The sequence below is a fragment of the Eretmochelys imbricata genome, chromosome 4 (assembly GCF_965152235.1).
Source record: "Eretmochelys imbricata isolate rEreImb1 chromosome 4, rEreImb1.hap1, whole genome shotgun sequence".
NCBI lineage: Eukaryota > Metazoa > Chordata > Testudines > Cheloniidae > Eretmochelys > Eretmochelys imbricata.
This window is the reverse complement of record NC_135575.1, coordinates 11,385,513-11,405,261: the sequence shown is the minus strand read 5'-3', so window position 1 is coordinate 11,405,261 and position 19,749 is coordinate 11,385,513. Positions and strand designations below refer to the sequence as shown.

Genomic DNA, 19,749 nt, shown 5'->3' with positions numbered 1-19,749 from the left:
TTTTATGCTGGGTAAAAGAGCTATAGCCCCATAAAGGAGCCCTAAAATCCTGGGTGTGGCCAGGGGATGATCCCCCACAGTGCTGGCACTGCAGAAGACTGCCATAAGGCTGTGAGGACCCCATCACAAGCCTTGGTGTAGATAATGTGCTGGGGGCCACAGCGTGCACAGCTGCAGAGATCTGGGGCAGTTCCCAAAAGCACAGCCTGGAGCGTCTGGGATAATTTAGATAGGCCGGGAGCCTATCCATCCCCTGAAGCAGCCCAGAATCAGGAGGGCACAAAAAGGTAGCTGAAAGCCACCATACCCCCCCAGTTGTGCATTCTGCACTGTGCCATAATTTCAGTGGAATCATGGGCCAAATTCTGGAGAGTTTGCTCATTTTTTACTTCAGTGGGAGTTGTACCTGAGGAAGGACTGAGTAGAGTTTTAAGATTTGGTTCCATTCATTTACCTCTCTTGAAGAAAGATTCACATTGCCTTCAGTGAGCTCTTGGTGTCATTCTGTATGGAAACTTCTTTTTTTATTGCAGTTGATAACTGCCTAGAAGGTTATTACTGCAGTTAGGTGTATCGCGTGCTTCTTAGAAATTGATGTTGGATTAAAAACACCTTTCGTACCATTTTTTTGATATTTAATTAATGTCTTACAAAGCAAACTGTGTGGTGTCAAACATTCCATCTAATTACACTCATTAGTGGCGTCGCCAGGACAAGTAAGTTTTAATTAAGTTGTACAATGTAAATCAATAGTCATTGTGCCTTCATTGCAATTTACAACAAGAATATACTGTTCTGCACAATTTAATTACAGCAATTGCGGTAGTGGGAATTATTGGTGACTCTACCATTTTGTTTCAACAATCCTCTTCGACAATTTGCAACCATACAATTGGGAGAGTTACTTAAAATGTTCATATTTATGTATATTCTTCGTGTAAGCTGTCATGGTGCTGCCCGTGAGAGCCAGCTGAGATCACTCAGTCAGGGTGAATTGCAAACAAAACGGGGCAGACAAACCCCAAACGCTGGTGGATTTTCCAATACTTAGATTTACCCAGCCAGCCCAAAACAGCTCCGGTATTACCTCCCTGGTTACTCAGAAGTCCAAACAATGCAGTTCCCTTAAAATGCCCAGTCTCAGGCCTCCCTCCAGACACACATGTCAGATATGACGATGATTACAGAAAATCTTATCATAGAAAAGAAAAGATTCTTGCAACCCCAAAGGGTCAGCCACACACCCAGGTCCAATTATAATGTAGATCCGCTTATAGCCAATTCTTATTAACTAAACTAAAATGTATTAAAAAAGAAAAGAGAGAGATCAATATACATACAAACTTGAGTTCAGTTCTTGAGGTTCAGATACATAGCAGAGATGAGCTTGTGGTTGCCTAAAATGCTTTTAGAAATAGTCCATAGGTTATAGTCCAATGTCCATATTCAGGGTGACTCCAGTCAGTGACTGGGGATCTCAATCCTAATGGCTCAAGGTTTCCCCTTCTTGAAACCCAAAGCAGCTCTGAGATGAGGAAGGATCGTGTCCCAGGGTTTTTAAACATTTCCTGCAGCCTTTTGGCCTGAGAAAACAATAGGCTTGAGTGTCCTTCTTCCAAACATCCTGGCAATTAGCACAGGATAATTTATCCATTAAACAGTTCAGACACAGATTACCACAACTTTCAAAGAGACATATAGACAATAATACAATTTCCCTCAAATGTCTTCCTAAATACTAATACTCCTTTTTTGATCTTTGAATTAAAGCTATAGCAACAGGCAAGACTTGTTTGCTTACATCACAAGACCTGAGCAAACAAGTCTTGTCTGTTGCTATAGCTTTAATTCAATCTATCTCTAACAATGCAGGCTTGCATTTCAAAGCTCTATTCATTTACATATCTTCCTAACCAGCTTTTTAAAGTTCGGCCATGGGTCAGGTAAGTCTGTGAGTTAATTAACTCTTTCTGGCCCTGTCACCTTTCAATGAGAAATTATATTACACTCATAATGTCACATAACCTTGCTGTGTATTAGAGCGCAGAAGCTGCACCATTGTATAATAGTCCCTGGGTACTGGACTTTCTGTTCCAGGTATATCATGCTTCCACTGAAGTCAACGGGAGGATTTTTCCCATTGAATTCAGTGGCAGCAAAATCTGACTCTTACACAATAACATCCATAGCATTTCGACAGGTTTCAGAGTAACAGCCGTGTTAGTCTGTATTCACAAAAAGAAAAGGAGGACTTGTGGCACCTTAGAGACTAACCAATTTATTTGAGCATAAGCTTTCGTGAGCTACAGCTCACTTCATCGGAAAGCTCATGCTCAAATAAATTGGTTAGTCTCTAAGGTGCCACAAGTACTCCTTTTCATCCATAGCATTGGAGAATAATGGGGTTAAATCATGTGGTTGGTTAAACAGGCAGCCGAGGGGGGCTGGATCCTAAAGATATGTTTCTTGTGACTATACCCCAGCATCCTCCAGGAAGCCATTCCTGGCCTTATGGCGCTCCAGACTGGCAGCATAGCAAAGTGCCAATTTTGCCTTTGTTTAACCTGAAGGAATAAACTTGGAAGCAGCCCAGCCACACAGCAGCTGAGCTGCTGAAAGGGGCTAGAGAATTCTTGCTACACTCTCATGGAAATGTATTCGCTTAGACACCATCTAGGTGCCTGCTCTTGTGAGAAGCCACCCAGGTACCATGGTGATGAGCATTGTATAAATGTCTAGATAAGCGGATAGTTTATAGGTCTTAACTGTGACTCCAGGGTTAAGGTTGGGGTAATTTTTTCACTTCAAGTAGGGGAATTTAAGCTTCTTGTTTAACAAAAGCCATAGTGGGCCTCTCCCCAGTTTACAGCACATAATCTCTGAGCAAAGACTGAATTTGCTGAGGATTTGTTTCAGTTAAATCTGTATTTTAGTCGTTTAAAAAAGTCTCCTCTGAGATTTTTTTAAATTGCTTTTTATTTTAATCTCATCTTTTTTGCACCCTTCTAGTTAACAAATGGCTTGTTACTAAACCTTCAAGTTTCCCATAAATGTAAATCTCATTGACTGATCTGTGAATAATAGGCATATTTGAAAAAAAATTCTTAATGTATCAATTCCTGACAAGACAATTACAACTAATCAGGTCATTTGCAAGTAGTGACATTGTGACATCAAAAGTACTCAGCCAATCATCAGTAGTCCTCTTGCGTTAGTTTGCACACTGCAGTCCAATTGGCTGAATTGAGTATGGGGGGCAGGGGCTGTACACATGCTAGGAGTTTTCATTGGTCCATTACTTGATTGTCTGTGTGCAGACAGAAAGCACAATGGATTGATGGGAGAGCTATGGAGATAATGTAGCATACTATGACATGCTTAATATTACATACCCATCTTGTTAGTTCCCCTACGGAGTGAATGTTTAGACTCCAAATAGGTGGCCTAATTTTCAAAGGGTGCTGAGAGCACAGCTGTTCCCATTGTCTGCAAGAGGTTCTTTGGAGTGCTCAGTACCTTTTGAAAATCAGCCTTGTTTATTTAAATGCCTACCCAATGACTTAGGGTCCTAATTTTAGGTACCCGGTTTTGAAAATTGCGGTCTGAGTTTATTTTTATAATCAGTGTGGTGGTCAGAAATGAAAGGCTGACTGAAAGAAGTGGCTTTGAGGAGGGATTTGAATGAGGAAAGTGAGGTCGTGTGGCATAAATATAAAATCTATTGTGAAAAGGACATCTGTTCCTGGAAGAGAAGTGATTCTCTCTTCCATTAAGAGAGAAGTTTCCTCTTTGTCTGCAACTTTGTATGACAAGTTTCAGTCCTGAGACCATTCGTATCCTGCAGTTTTACAGCTCTAAAAACAGAGCTAATAATGCAAAGCACAACAGACTCTTAACTACAGAGACAGCACCAAGAGCTGCTGCAATTTTTCTTAGCTTGGCTAAGTGTGTGAAGATTTATTTTTTAATTACACTCACTATTTGGACTACAGATTTTAGGTAATTCATGAAAAAATGTTATAAGCTTGGGAATAGTTTATTGCTGTTTAATGTAAATTGTTTTTTTAATTGCTTGTGTGGCTTGCCAGGGCAAAATTCAGTGAATTTAGCCACAGTCAAACAGCCTGCAATTTACCCCGGAGATGTCCAGTCTTTAGTGAAGAAATAGGCTGGAACGGTTTCCGACAGCATTGTGTGAGGACTGATTCCTGCCCACCACCATTTCTATAAAATAATAAAGGGGCTCACTCATTCATTTTTAAAGTGAGCTGCAACTTTATATAAACAGAATAACTTGCACTCTTTGTTCCATTTATAAATGACTGGTTGTTTTTTATTGGCATAATCCCATTTGGGCATCAGGGCCCCACCACGCTAGGGATTGTACACACGTCATCAAAAAGACTGACTTGTGCCCCAAAGAACTTAGTCTGAAGCCCCAATCTTGCAAATAGTTACATGGACATGTCTGGGTTTGTACAGCGCCTAGCACAATAGGATCCTGGCCCAGAGCTGGGACTCCCAGGTGCTATGGTAATACAAATAATTGAACTGCTTACCTGAGTAACGTTAGGCATCTGTTTAAATGCCTGCACGGTTCTATTCTTAACACTGCAATAACTTGTCTTGATTGTATCCTATTTTAACAGCAATCAGATTCCCTTTCTGTTAATTGCCAAGTGCCTTTACCAGGGCCAGCAAAGCCCCATGTATTTACTGACACTTGTATCCATGCAGACTCATTAAGGCTTTCTTCTTCTTGTTTCTTTTTAGTGAATTTACTGGACTCCCGCACAGTCATGGGGGATCTGGGATGGATAGCCTACCCGAAAAATGGGGTAAGTCTCAGACGTTTGCTTTCTCAAGCTGAGAGCAGCACTAATAGTTTCCATTTCGAAGGCAGAGTTCTGTGTTGAAAATTCCCTTGGGGGAATTGTTGGCAATAGAAGGGAAAAAAACAAAACAAAACAACAAGCTGCGACTGGAAAAAATGGAGCTGGGGAGGGGTGAGGAATTGATTTATTTCTGCAGCATTGCCAGCCCCACGAGTTCAAATATCATGAGTCAGACTCCCCACCCCAAATCATGACATTTTTAAAAAGTGATAAACTCTGAGTTCTTTTTCCTTCTGTTTTTAGAGCCACTAGGATGCACTTGGGTCATGTTTACATGCTTTTCTCTGCAATTGTGGTGGGCCAGAAACTTACTCTTTGTTTTAAATGAAAACTGAGGGTCTCACATGACTCCAGGAGCTGGCACTTCAAAAAACCAAACTCCAAATCATCTTGTGATAAAATCCCAAGCGTTGGCAACACTGTAATGTCTTTATTTATATTTGGCCTAATTCTGCATCTTGTGATTAGCGATAGTGAAAACAATGGTCTCATCCATGAGAGTGAGGAATGCAAGTAAGGGCTTTTTTTGTGATTCTAAGAGACCCATCATCCCCGAGGGTTGTTCTTTGTTGTGGTTTTGGCTTGTATGGATGGGGTTGATACTGCGACTGCACAGAGAATTTTGATGAAACAATGGTGACTTAATCCTGCAAGGGGCTGAGCATTTTTGTGAGTTGCTGGAAATCCCCAGCTCCCTCACCCGTCGCTGAGCGGGACTGATCGGAGCTCAGCATGCTGCAGGATCGGGTCTTGAGTAAGGAGAGGGTTCCGAAATACCATACCTGGAGTTGTAGACAGTCAGCAGCTGTAAATGACTGCAGTGCCATCTTGGAATCTAATTTTGATTGGCTACTGATTGTCATGCAAATGACAATAATTTATATATATATATGGAAACAGAGGCCTAATTTGGCTTGGTTGTATACCAGCAGTCACTGATAGCCAAAAGGTGACTGTAGTTGTCTTTGACTTCAGACATATAAGAGATTGTAGAGAACTGAGAGTTTCTCCTGAACTGCACTAGGGGCCAGATCCAATTCTTTCCATTGATGTTAATGGAAATTGGATCAGGCCATAAAGGCAGAGTTGCCCTCTGAGATGCGCCTGGAGGAATTTGACTGTCCTACTGTGCTCTCCCTATGTGGGGATAATGACACTGACCTCCTTTGTGGATCACTTGGAGATAGACAGATGAAAAGTGCGATATTTGAGCTAGGTATTATTATTACATGGGTGGGCATCTTAATGATCCCATGCCGGCAGAACAGCATATGGAGTTAAGATCAGCTGTGAAGGTCCGAGGGGAGAGTGTCCCCCTAACTAGAAGATTTTGTAGGTACTGGATGAAATATTATTTTCTATGGTGCCAGCCCTTTCTAGTATTTCCCCCCCAGCATAAGAAAGCCGTATTTTATTGTCAGCAATGCTAAAACGCAGTTACAGACATGAGTGCAGAAATCATAGGAGCCTAAATGTCCCATAGAGTTGTGTGTGCGTGTGCAGACAAGAGCAGGGAAGACGCTAACTGCTCTAAGCATAGGCCTCAACTTTCTTTTTCCATGACCCAGAGAAGCTTTATATATTTCCAGATTGACTTTCCACCTACCACCCTGGGTTTAAAAACATAAGCTTGACCCATGAATACCAAATCAACTTGGAATTGAGTCAGGAGAGAAGGATTTGTTTCTTTAATTAACTTGCCCAAATCAATAAAAAGTGAAGCAGGCAGTCAGAATTGGTTTTTGAATTGCCAGAAGTCCCTAAATTTCCTTCGTTTTCATGGGGCTTCATAAAAATTCATGATGTCCAATTAGCCCAATTGTCTGTTTGGCCTAATATATTGGCAGTATTTTTCAAGTGGCGAGAAGTATCTTTCTGATCTACCCCCCAACCCATTTATCACCTCTACAATCAGCAAAGCTCCAACCCTCTCGTTTATATGGTATTTCTTCTAAAGATCAGCCTGGTGTAAATATTTAAAATAACTCTCAGCTTGGCATACAGATTTAGAAGTGGAGAGCTTTAATTTTAAAATAAGATCCGAGAAAGGTGGGCTATTCCTTGGGAAGCCAGGTTTCCTAAGACAAAGGTAAATGACTGCAGTGAATTTTGATTGGCCACTGATTGTCATGCAAAGGTTCAGTGAATGGACACATACAAATCTCTGCAGGAAGCAAAGGAGAAACCTTCCCGCATGCAACACTTCCTGTCAGTGAAAACAGTGTCTGGATATAGTATATGTACTGGAATAACCCCTTTGCATCATATTTATTCCCCTATCTAATACTATCCTTCAGTTTCTATTCACTTCAAGTATTTTATGGCTACATTTATTATACCACTGTTGCAGGGATACCACAGTTACTATTATGATAATATATCCTCTTTAAACTCCTGCTTTCAGTAACTCATGCAGTGTTGCCAATTCTCATGATTTCATCATGAGTCTCGTGAAATTTAGTATTTTGTTAAAGCTACAGCTGTTAGAATGAAGAGATTGCACGAGAATCTCATCTTTCCTAAAAAAGTAAGCTTCTAGTCCCCATGGTTGCATAGGAAAGCTTGGAAATGTTAAGTAAATGCACCCTAAAAGCCAGCTCAGATACCAGAAGGCAAATAAAAATAGGACCCAAATGTACTGGTTTAGAAAAACCCCAAAACCTCATGATATTTAAGCTGATTTCATGATTTTGGGGCTAAACGTGATTTTTATGAACACTTATGATTTTCTGGACAGCATTAGACTCAGACTGAAATTCTCAACACTCGTCTTCAGTACAAAGATGAATGATTTTAGGGTGGTTTAGCAAAATATTGTGTAACCATTATTAAGTTATCCTGAGAACAACAAATGGTAAATTTTCATGTTTGAAATCAATTGGGTTCCATGGGGTGGTCAGTATGGGCAATCGTTTTGTCTACATCCTATTACAGACTGTCCCCGGGTTACGCAAGACCCGACTTATGCAAATTTGCACTTACGGAAAAAGTTCCATAATCTAGAAACAGAACGATTGCGTAAGTCAGGGGGTGTCTGTACTGCAAACGATGCTAACTTATTATTTATATTGTGGTAACATCCTCAGTTTTGCTAAGCTGTTTCCAAATATACAGGAAGAAAATTCCTGCTTGGCCTTAATTCAGTCTGCTCCTGGTCTCATTGATACCAGTGAAATGCAGAATAGCAGCATTGGTGAAAACCACACCACCTGCATGCAGCTTGAGAAATGAAATCTATGAAGGTGGAGGGCCAATCCAATCCGACCTGGAGCCAGGGCTCAGGGCTTTGCATGCCCTTCCCACAGCTATGTCTCCAGGTACAAATAAGCCATTTTTGGCGTTTCTTAATTTATTACAGTGGATCAGACCCACAGCTGGTGTCAATCAGTGGAACTTCATTAAAGCTATGCCAAATTACCCCAGCTCAGGTTCTGGCCCATTGACTTTGTGGTTCCTGGGGAAAGCACTGTAGGTTAGAGTTGTCTGTCCAGTGGCTCAGTCTATTTAGGTACTTACCTGTGGTAGCCAGACACAGAAGCCAAAAACTGGACTGTCTTGGTAAAACCTGGACGGGTAGCAACCCAGTCTGGCCCACATCACTGGGGTACCTGGCAATCATGGATGGATTTTATTCTCTGAACACCCTGGAAGGTAAGGAAGTTTTATCTTCATTTTACAGATGGGAAATGAGGCCCAGAGTAGATTAAGTGATGTACCCAAGGCTACACAGACAGTCTGTGGCAGAGCTGGGAATTGGCTCCACATCTCCAGACTCATAATCCAGTGCCTATCTCCTGGACTGTCCTTCCTGCTATGTATGGTGCTATATTCTCCCCCTGGCTTTCCCGCTCTGCTCCTGGTTCCTGGTAGCATTGCTCTCCCTCTGTCCACTATCCCTGGAGCCCCCTCCCCGACAGAGCACTGGGCCTGTGCGGAGCATTTCCCGTGCTTGTGTCTGTTAAAATCCTCACAAAGTTGTGGAGGGGTAAAGCACAGGAAGTGCGACCTGCCATCTGCTGAACTCTGGATCCCAGGGGGCCATGTGCAGAGTATGGGTTAAAGCGTTGATGATGCCTCAGAGGCCCCTTTATGCAGCACCTGGGCAAGGTTTTTATCCTGTCATCACTAGTGGCAGAAGGGACGGTTTTGCCTCTCAGATATTCTGTAAATGTGGTTTCACTTCACTGAAGTCAATGGAATTACTCTAGATTCACCTGAGAGCAGAATTATGCACACAGTTGCGATCACGAGCTAAAAGACCTCCAGATAAACAAAAAAAAACCCAGCGTCTGTGGGTGGGCTTTCTTGATTAAAAATGGGGCATGTCTAGCGTGCTTGCACTTTATACCCTTCCTGGCACATTTCCGAGGGTACTTTGTAGATTTCAATGAAGCGAGCCACATTAGAAATTTATGCAGATGTGGCTGTGACAATGATTAAGCCTGACATGCAGTAACCGCACTTGCTTTTACTAAACAGTCCCTTTTATCACATATAAAACTCACAGAGATTGAAACAATGGGAAATGGTGTAAGAGAAATATTCATACCAGATCCAGACAGGATTTCTAAACTAAGCAGACTTATTTCCTCTTTTCTTTTTATTTCCTAGAGAGGGGCAGAATCAGGGTAGGAGACACCCTGCATGGCTCTTAGGTCTGGGTACACCCCACCCAGAGACTCCCTGCAGACACATGCTTTACATCTTGTTTGATGTGGCCATGCAGAAATGCATGTGCTTATAATTACATCCGGCTAATTGCAACAATTGCCTTTTAAAATAAATACTCCGGTTGAGTTGGCTCTATTTGTTCAGCAATTAGGTCTGATATTTTTGTTTCGATAGTAACAATAAGTAGGGTGCGTGTTTTTAGAACTTTCCCTCTTGTGGGTTTTTTTTAAACTTCCTTGCAAACACCTCTTAGGACTTTTTTTTTTTTCCAAATTAGAGCATGACACACCTGCTGTACTTTTGTATAACCAGGCTTTTTTGTTCCCTGTTGATTTCTCTGAACTTCCTGTAGCATACAGCAGGAAACCCTCTATGGTCCTTTGAGACATGGCTGTTTGCTGGGGCTGGGGCTCACTGCACAGCTACACGTATTGGGTTTTTTTAAGCTCAGACTGGAAAACAAACATACACTAAGGAACCTTGTCTTGTGGAGATGTTGAGGATACTGGTTTTGCTCATAATTGTATATTCATTGCAGTAGATACCAAAGAGTTGACTAATTAATTACATTTGTACCAAAAGAGAAAAAAACAGTTGCCCCGCCGATGAAAGCAAATCAGGGCAAAAAGCATATGTCAGTGGGGAAATTCAGCAGATTTGACCTTGCAGATGTCTGTTGTTTGGGTGGGGGGGAGTGCTTGGTTTTTGATGAGCAGTGTTTCTGGTTCGTTCTTCTGAGAGAACTCCCCTTATGTGTGTGCCTTTTGAAGTTAAAAATAACTAAGGGTTAGATTAGTCAGCATGGTTCATGAATATATTATGCATCCGATGAAGTGAGCTGTAGCTCACGAAAGCTTATGCTCAAATAAATTTGTTAGTCTCTAAGGTGCCACAAGTCCTCCTGTTCTTTTTGTGAATATATTAGTGTTGCTCTCTCTCCTTCTGAGTGTAGCCTGAGATTTTGCTTTGAAATCCCTGCACTGTTGACTGATTTTGGGGTAGAAATAATAACAATAATAATAATTAATAATTTTTTTAAAAGGAGGGATGGAAGAACAAGGCGGATTTTGGCACCATTGAGCCATGTCATGTAGCTTTGATTGTAACTGGCATATTTAGGGCACCACAGTTGGAAACCTGTGTTGTTTCCAGTGAATGCGGCTGTTCAGTTGTGAACAATGTTGAAGGCAGAACAGAGAGAGACACTACAGAGATGAGGCTAGAATTCATACCAGCAGTGGGGAGCCTAATAAAGATGAAAATAATACTGAAATAGGTTAAAAATATACATTAGCAGTTCTCTGCCCTTAATTTGGCTGGGAATGCAAAAAGAATTACGCTACAAGGGGAACAAATATGACAAGTTGTACACATCTTTGGAGGAAAATTGAGGCAATCTGAAGCAACATTTTAATAATTTAAAAGGAATATTTTAAGGGACGATGTCAAGTTTAATAGGGACAAAATATGACCTACCATTTTCACAAGATTACATGTTGTATGCTTTGGGAACTATAGCCCTGATCTTTTACATACTTACTCGCTTAACTTTACACACTTGATTGGTTCCATTGACGTCAGCTGGGCTACACATATGTGGTAAGTTAGACTCTTATTTAAGTGTTTCCAGCATTGGGTCCTGGTGCCGTACTTAGAGATGGAAGAGATCGTATAGCCAACTTCTGTCATCCCATTCTCTTGCCTAAAGGCCACGGTCCCATGGTAGCATAATTTTCTTTTGGGCATCACCTTTTTTAAAGGACCAGTGTGCTTGGTCTACACAGGTCCAGCACTATCTTTTGGCAACAAAGTTTGCAATCTTGTATTGCATGATAATGATGACAAACATTAATCACATGTTTGTTATGCAACACCATTGTAACCGTTTAAATAAACCGCTGGGCCCATTGTGTGTGTGTGTGATTCTCTCTCTCTCTCTCTCTCTCTCTCTCTGTGTATATGTGTGTGTGTGTGTGTTCATAAGCTTTCTTTGGCAAGGTAACAAGCCTTGTGGATGGGGGGAAGTCAAGTGGTATATCTTGACTTTAGTAAGGCTTTTGATACTGTCTCACATGACCGTCTCTTAAACAAACTAGGGAAATACAACCTGTTCCCAGAGAGTAGTTATCAGTGGTTCGCAGTCAAGCTGGAAGGGCATATTGAATGAGGTCCCTCAGGGATCAGTTCTGGGCCCGATTCTGTTCAATACCTTCATCAATGATTTAGATAATGGCATAGAGAGTACTCTTATAAAGTTTTCTGATGATACCGAGGATTGCAAGTGCATTGGAGAATAGGATTAAAATTCAAAATGATCTGGACAAACTGGAGAAATGGTCTGAAGTAAATAGGATGAAATTCAATAAGGAGAAATGCAAAGTACTCCACTAAGGAAGGAACAACTAGTTGCACACATACATGGGAAATGGCTGCCTAGAAAGGAGTACTGTGGAAAGGGATCTTGTAACACTGTTGCAGAAAAGCAAACATCATTCTGGGATGTATTAGCAGGAGTGTTGTAAGCATGACGCAAGAAATAATTCTTCCGTTCTACTCTGCATTGATACAGCCTCAGCTGGAGTATTGTGTCCAGTTCTGGTCGCCACATTTCAGGAAGGATGTGAACAAATCGGAGAAAGTCCAGAGAAGAGCAACAAATATGATTAAAGATCTAGCAAACACGACCTATGAGGAAATATTGAAAAGAATTAGGTTTATTTCGTCTGGAGAAGAGAAGACTGAGAGGGGGCATGTATTCAAATACATAAAAGGTTGTTACAAGGAGGAGGGAGAAAAAATGTTCTTCTTAACTTCTGAGAATAGGACAAGAAGCAATGGGCTTAAATTGCAGCAAGGGAGGTTTAAGTTGAACATTAGGAAAAATGTCCTAACTGTCAGGATAGTTAAGCACTGGAATAAATTGCCTAGGGAGGTGGTGGAATCTCCATCATTGGAGATTTTTAAGAGCAGGTTGGACAAACACCTGTCAGGGATGGTCTAGATAATACTTAGTCCTGCCATGAGTGCAGGGGACTGGACTAGATGGCCTCTCGAGGTCCCTTCCAGTCCTACGATTCTATGATATACCAGTGTATGTCAGAGTAACTGTGTGAAGTCTACAGCTGCAGAGGTGTAAATGAGATCAGAATCAGTGTGTTGTTATAGGCTGAATCTTTGCCCCACCTAAATACACATGCCTTATGTGAGATGTCCGCCCTCCAAACTTATTTATTCTGAGTTTGTTCAAAAAGCCACTTTCTCCTCATTAGAAATCCCTCCTCAAGACCCATTTCTTCTGTGATGCCTACAAGAAATTAGCCCACCTTAGACTTTTATTTAATTTCTATTCGCCATTGTTTAAAAAATAATCATTTCTACATCATGCTACAGAGCACTCCTCACTATGTAGTCTTATAATGTTATTGAAGACCTCCCTCTCTAGCCCCTTCTTTCCGTCTGGTTATCACAATTAATTGCATGCTGCCTGAAATTAGGCCCCGATCCTTCCCCATGCTTGGGGACCCCTGAAGCTGTGTGGCATCATTGACATCAGTGGGCTGTCACTCAAGCAGAACAGCTTGTAGGGTGATGCCTTAGGCCTTGATCTTGCCAAGGCTTATGGGCGTGGACTGTGGTCCTGATCCAAAGCCCGTTGAAGTATCTGAAAAGGCTTCCGTGTTTTCAGTGGACATTGGATCTCGTCTGTGAATAGCTGAGTTCAATGGGACTGTTCACGGTGTGTAAAGTTAAGCAGATGTGTGAGTCCCTGTAGCTTTGGGCCTTAGTCTGTTGGCAGCTTGGGGCAAGGATCGTAACTTGTTAACTGTGTGTGAAGTGCCAAGCATGCTCTGAGGTGCCATAAAATAAATTACTATTAATAGTAATGTGAAAATAAATATTTTTCTTTTCTAGCCTTATATATTAATTTCTTGAGCCGATATCACAGAAGAACTTGATGCATCTCAGTAAGTGGAGTTGTCAGAATTAGGTGTATGGGCACATTGAATAAACAATCTCATATGCTGAAACACATTCCTTTTTCTCCAAAATCCAGGAATTAAAATTCAGGAATCAAAGGGCTTTGAATGACTTTCTCTTCGAAGAGCGTTGTGTTCTCTTTGTCTCATGTACAACTTCAGGCATTTTTGAATCTAATGTTTTTTAGTAATGACGTTCTACAAATATATATAGTTAGTGCGATCCTGAATCATATTAAATCTTGCTGGATTAAGCACCACATGAGAAAATGCAGGTCTTTAAAACCTGAATTAGCGTTTATAGCTTGTGTTGCTCAATTTAAAGCATGTACCCATCTCTTTGCATACTGGGCATTCCCCGTAACGTGTATATTACTTAACCACATAATCCGTTTATATGGCTAAGAAACGCATAGTCCTGGTCTTGCTCCATTAGCTTGCATGTGTTTTTACTTTGGATACCTGCATTGTGGCTAACCACTAATTCAAGATTGCAGTAACTTTTCTTTTTTTATAATGGAGGAAATCGGTGGTGTTTTGTTTTGTTTTGTTTTTGGTGACTAGCTCTGAAAGGCTCTGATCCAAAGCCCACTGAAGTCAATCAGAGTCCTTCCACTGACTTCACTGAGCTTTGGATCAAGGCCAAAAACCAGCTGGGCTATTTTTTTGCTCACATTTAAAACCCTGACCACTGCAGGCAGGGATAAACGCTGTAATGTTCAGTCTGGAAGGTCAAAGTTCTGGAATATTATAAATTTTTGAAAAAAGGTGTTAGAATAGAAACCATGAGAGGTGGGATTTTCTGAAGCTCTGATCATTAGCCTAACGCTGCTCCCCTTCAAGTCAGTGGGAGCTAGGGTGACCAGATAGCAAGTGTGAAAACTCTTCAGGGGTGGGAGGTAATAGGCACCTGTATAAGACAAAATCCCAAATATCGGGACTGTCCCTATAAAATCGGGACATCTGGTCACTCTGGTGGGAGCAGAGTTAGCTCAATGCTTTGTGTTTCTGAACCCCCTTTCCCACATGTAAGAGGAGTGAGCCCTTTGAGAGATGTCTTTGAATAACTGCAAATTCCAGCAATGTGAATGATCAGGCAGGGGATGTCCCTGTCGTTAAGTATCTAAGTGTGCCTCTAATAAACTTCCTGCTTCAGCTTCATATTGCTTAGCAGAGCTGGTCACAGGGTGGATTGATTTAAATCAGCGATTTAAGTAATGATTTTAATCACCAAGTGGAAAGCCTTGATTTAAATCATTTATTTTAATCAACTTTTCTATTTGTACTTCAGTTATTTCCTAAAGAAAGACGGATTCTCATTGGTTGATATAACCATTAAAACTTGTTGATTTGCAACAAAATAGAAGCTTTAGACTAGATTTGGTACATATTTTTGCTACGTATATACATTTATTTAAGCAATTATATACCTTAATAGTTTAATTTTCTTATTAATTGTACATTTTATTATGTTAGAAAGTAGTCAAAGTATTTCTTATTTACTAGATAACTTTTTGCTCATTTGCATCAAGATGCATTGGATGATAACTGGAATTTAATTAAAACAACCATAAATGTTTTGGATACATAAACTTCTCTTATCAAAACATGTTTCACATTTACAACTAAATTATAATAAGTTTAGGCCTTGCCATATTTTTTCACAATTTCAGATTTCATTTTAAACAGGTTCATTTTTAAAAAGAAAACTTATTATAAAGGTATTATAATTTCAAATAACGAAATTAAAATAACTCCAATTCAAATAAAAAACTGAAAACCGAAGGTTTTTGTTTCAAAAATGCTGAAATCCAACAATCTTGGGTTTGGGGTTTCTTTCAATGAAAACTCAAATAGCTTAGTTGAAAACACTTATTTCCCTCCCCAAAATTTTATTTGCAACAAAACCTCATTTTTGATTGAAAAAAAAAAAAAAAACAACCCCGATGGCTCAGCTCTATTATCTAGTGTATGGCCTCCATCTTCCACTGGGACAAAAACTTATACAAAGTGATACAAGATTATTGTTTCTTATTACCATTCAAGGTATTGAAACAGTCTGACATGAAATACAAGTAACACAAGGGATAACAAATAGCCACTTTTGGTGGTCCTATGTGTTTATTTCAAAGCACCCACCAGGGCTATAGGCTCCCATCACTTCCAATGCCATAAAGAAAATTGTTACGGCTACTAACTAGTATTTAGATGGATCCAAATTTGCACAGAGAGGTATGTCTGTAGCAACATTAGTGACACCACTGCTGTCAATCATCTGTGCTTGTACTGCTGTGCCATCCCATGCTGAGATGCCCCTGTGATTTATTGTAAGCCTCCCATGGGCTGTATGGTGAGTATAAAAGCATTAAAGAGCACCATGGGGCTCAGGTTGCTGCTGCAGCTTGCTTTGCCCTGTCAGGTAACAGTGTGCTTTAAAAAAACCTCCTGCTGCAGACCTGGAAGAGTTATACGCATTTGCTGGAAGAGAGACTACAGACTTTCCTACGTATAATTAAGCTTGAAGTTACTCTTCTATTGTTATTTAAAATAGAAATACATTTAAGTGAACATGTCCCCTGTGGCTGAGCTCAAGGTTAGATTCAGAAGTGAATGAGAGCTAGAGATATGAGAGAGCGTTCTTTTTTCAGTCTGGGTGAAGTTCATGGCTGCCTTTTTGCCAGTGTTACCCCAGTTACGTAGGAGCTATGGGGAAGTTTTGCTATAGCTTGATGCTGAATTTTGTGGGTACATGTACTGGCAGGTATTGGAAAAATGGAGTAAGCAAGCCGTGTCTCCTTTGTGTCTTTCCATGCCTATGGCAGAGCAAGGTGAACCCGCTTTCGGACATGTGCTTACTATAAATAACTGCTTTCCTGCAGTCTCAAAGATGAGGCTTTAAGAACCGAAATACTTTGGGACATGTTTATTTATTTTTTAAAAGAACGCTTGTGTAAGGGCTTGGTGTAAATAAATGAGAAGACTCCCATTTGCCTTGGAGGAGAGCAGGGTTGAGCCATTGGCTTGTAACAGAGGTCTTGAGCCGAAGCCCATCAGTACTGATGGTCTGTCTTCTGTTGCCATTAATGGGCCCCGGGTGAGCCCCTCAGTGCATTGACATGTGGAATATCCAGGTGGTGTATGGCAAGAGCTGGGGATGATGAGTGATACCCATTCCACAGAACTGGATCTCTGTTGGTATGATTTGTCACATGTGGCATGCTGGTCCGTATTGATACATGAATTATTATAGTTGTGGCAGCTACTCCTGCCGTCCAGGGAGGGCAGCTGCTACCTAAGGATTCAAGCCCGCTCTCATTGCATGAATGAATGGCCGTTCTGCCTCGGCCTTTGGATCAAGCTCTAAAAGTGAGGGCATGAGAATGCGGGGCTGGGGAGGAAATACCGTCATGTCACCTGACTTGCCATAATCTAATTTTTCACTGCTTAAGGGTCCAATCCTTCAAATGCTTGAGCCTGTTGGTAGCATTACTCAAGTGAGTAGCACGAATGAACTCAATGGGACTGCTCACCTGGATACAGTTACTCGTGTGTGCGTCTGCAGAATCAGACCAAAAAGATAGTGAAATCCCTAAGCCTTATCTTTGTTGTCTGACTGTTAAGTGGGGCGATAGAGGGGTCTGGAGCTTTTGTTCTCCTGCAGATGGAACTGAGTTTCTTTGTTTAGTCTGTGTCTCATCCTCAGGCTGTAAGCCAACTCTTCATTCTGTGATGGCAACTTCCTCGCATGCTGGGCCTGGTTCTCTCTCCTTTTCTGAGGCCCCTTGTGGCGTGTGCCTGCAGACAGCAGTTTGAGGTGCTAATTACATGACACTAACATGTCTACACTGCTGCTGCAGGTATAATTTCCAGCTCGAGGAGACATACGTGCAAGAGCTCTGATCAAGCTAGCATGCGAAAAATAGCAGAGTAGCCACAGCATTGTGAGACCAGAGAGACGTGCTTGGGGCAGCTAGCTGCTTGCGACGGGCAGCTAGGCTGCTATTTTGGCCACACTTTCTCAATCAGAGCTAGTGCGGGTATGTCTCCTCCAACTAGAAATTACATTTCCAGCTCCAGTGGAGACATGCCCCGACTCTGTTACATCCGAGTCGCTCCTGACTTCTCCTCGCCTGACGTGTGAACATCTCAAGATCATTCTGGAAGCGGGGCCATCAGTTCAGTAACTTGCTACCTTGCCAGGGGGCTAGTAGAATGGGCCCTGGAGACAGAGCACTTGGTCTGTTTGCTCCCATATGGAATTATTAGTCTCCACTTAATCACAGCAAAAATTCAGTCCTGGGTGTTTTGTTCAATATACACATTGATGTTCAGTTTTATTTCATTAGCTTTATTTTCTTGAGGAGTAGAAACCATGCACACTTCAGGTTTCAATCCTCCAAGCTGTTTATGGTTGGCCAGCTGTCAAAGCTCATTGCAAGATGTATAATTTTAACTGTTGTTATGAATTGTAAGGCGTGCACTGCCTATTCTAGCTGATTATAACATGCAAATGTATAATAACCCAGTAAATCATAGCCAGTGCTATGATTACAAATCATTACAATAACGCAAGATTAGTCAGTTTATGTCACAAATCCTTCTAGACTGTACAATTAAAGTCATAGCCACAAGTATAATCCGGTGAGATAAAGTCACTTCATTACCAAACCTTCTCCTGGTTTACTGTTTGCTTTATTCTGATGCCAGATTGAATAACTGAATGGGTCTGTGCAATTAACCTTAATGGTGGCAGATCTGCTTTTTGTCTCTCCACTAATTCTGGAGTGTATTTTACATCTTAAAAAATATGGATTATAGTTAAAATAATAATCAGGCAAAGCCCTGATGATTTCAATCCCGGCAGCAGGGAAAATCAATACAAATGATTTTTAAGGAAAGTATAAGGGAGCATAATTAGTCATTGGTGCCCATCAAAATAAATGTATTGTCAGGTGATTTTAAAAAAACGACTTGCAATTTTCTGTACATAATACTAACGTGGTAGGATGCGTGACTGGACAGATCAATGCTTTCGTGAGAGAGGGGGAGGATGTATAATTCGGGCTCGGCAAACTACTCCAGATAAATCAGGACCAACCCTCTTCACTCCAGACTTCACCTGATCCCAAAATAAACCTTTTCAGGCTTGGAAATACTTGAGTAATCCCCATCCCCATGGCCTCCTTGTATTTTTCACTGTTGCATAACTCTGGACTTCCTAGTCCCATGTGAGAACAGAAGCCAGAGATCCAAAGCAGTGTGAAAAGAGTTATTCCCCTGTAAGGTCCAGCCCAGGCTGGGTGATAATAGGGGTGTGAGTGCATCTCACAAACATCCAGAATGGGATAATCCAAATTGCCTAGGGGATTTGGATAAGACAAGGTGGATGAGGGAATATCTGTTGGTCAGAGAGACAAGCTCTCTTACACTGAGCTCTTCTTCAGGGCTGGGAAACATACTCAGAGAATCACAGCTAAATACATATCCCGAGACCGACACAGCTACAACCATGCTGCATACAATAGGGGATTTGGATGTCTAATTCCTGTTAACTTGAATGGGATTTGAGCAACCAAATCCATGAGGTAGGAAAGCTCACAGCTCCTAGTTTACAAGGCCATGTGACAATCTGCCAATAACAGCTCCTGGTGTTTCAGCCACCTTGGGACAAATATAAATCAAAGTTTCCACCTGCCAGACATATACATTTATTTAAGAATGTTTTGTTTACTCGGAACACAGGGAATAATTTCGTATTCTCTGGGAATGCTCGTATTTACTTGTGTTGATGTGACATTTTCAATTATTTTTAGAGAATGCTAGGACCGAGCTAAGTATATGTGTTTTAAACCAGAGAAGGTATGTAGCTCTTAAAAAATTTGTTTATGATGCTGATTATATAAAGGCTGTAAAAGGCCAGCACTGTCCAGAGTACTGAAGAGAGACCAGGTTCTTCAGTGTCTGACAAGTATAAATGGCCCTAGCTGATGTTCAATTGACAGAGCAAAATACTCTTTGCATGACCTCAGCATTCACCCTGTTTTACTCTCAGCTAGACCAGTTCTAACAGCTGACTGGAACTCTGTACCCCAGCAGGAAACAATAACTGGTTCCAGAAAATCTGGAACGCACATGTTACAGAAAAACAGCCTTTTCTTAAGAGAAGAAACCTGCAGTGTTACCATGAGAATTGGCAACACTTTTTG

The 19,749-nt window shown here is 41.2% G+C and overlaps 1 protein-coding gene across 4 annotated transcripts in view; it reads left to right on the top strand.

The window, feature by feature from the left end:
* The first annotated feature begins 698 nt into the window (after window positions 1-698).
* The window catches only part of EPHA5 (EPH receptor A5), a 304,714-nt gene continuing 285,663 nt past the window's right edge, over window positions 699-19,749 (top strand). For 2 of the 4 annotated variants that reach the window (XM_077814318.1, XM_077814314.1), the window contains exons 1-2: window positions 699-720; window positions 4,774-4,838. In XM_077814318.1, coding sequence (XP_077670444.1) covers window position 720; window positions 4,774-4,838 — 66 coding nt within the window. In that variant the 5' untranslated portion in view covers window positions 699-719. Of the gene's footprint in view, window positions 721-4,773; window positions 4,839-19,749 lie in introns of those variants that run through there. The other 2 variants (XM_077814319.1, XM_077814317.1) reach the window with 1 other exon arrangement.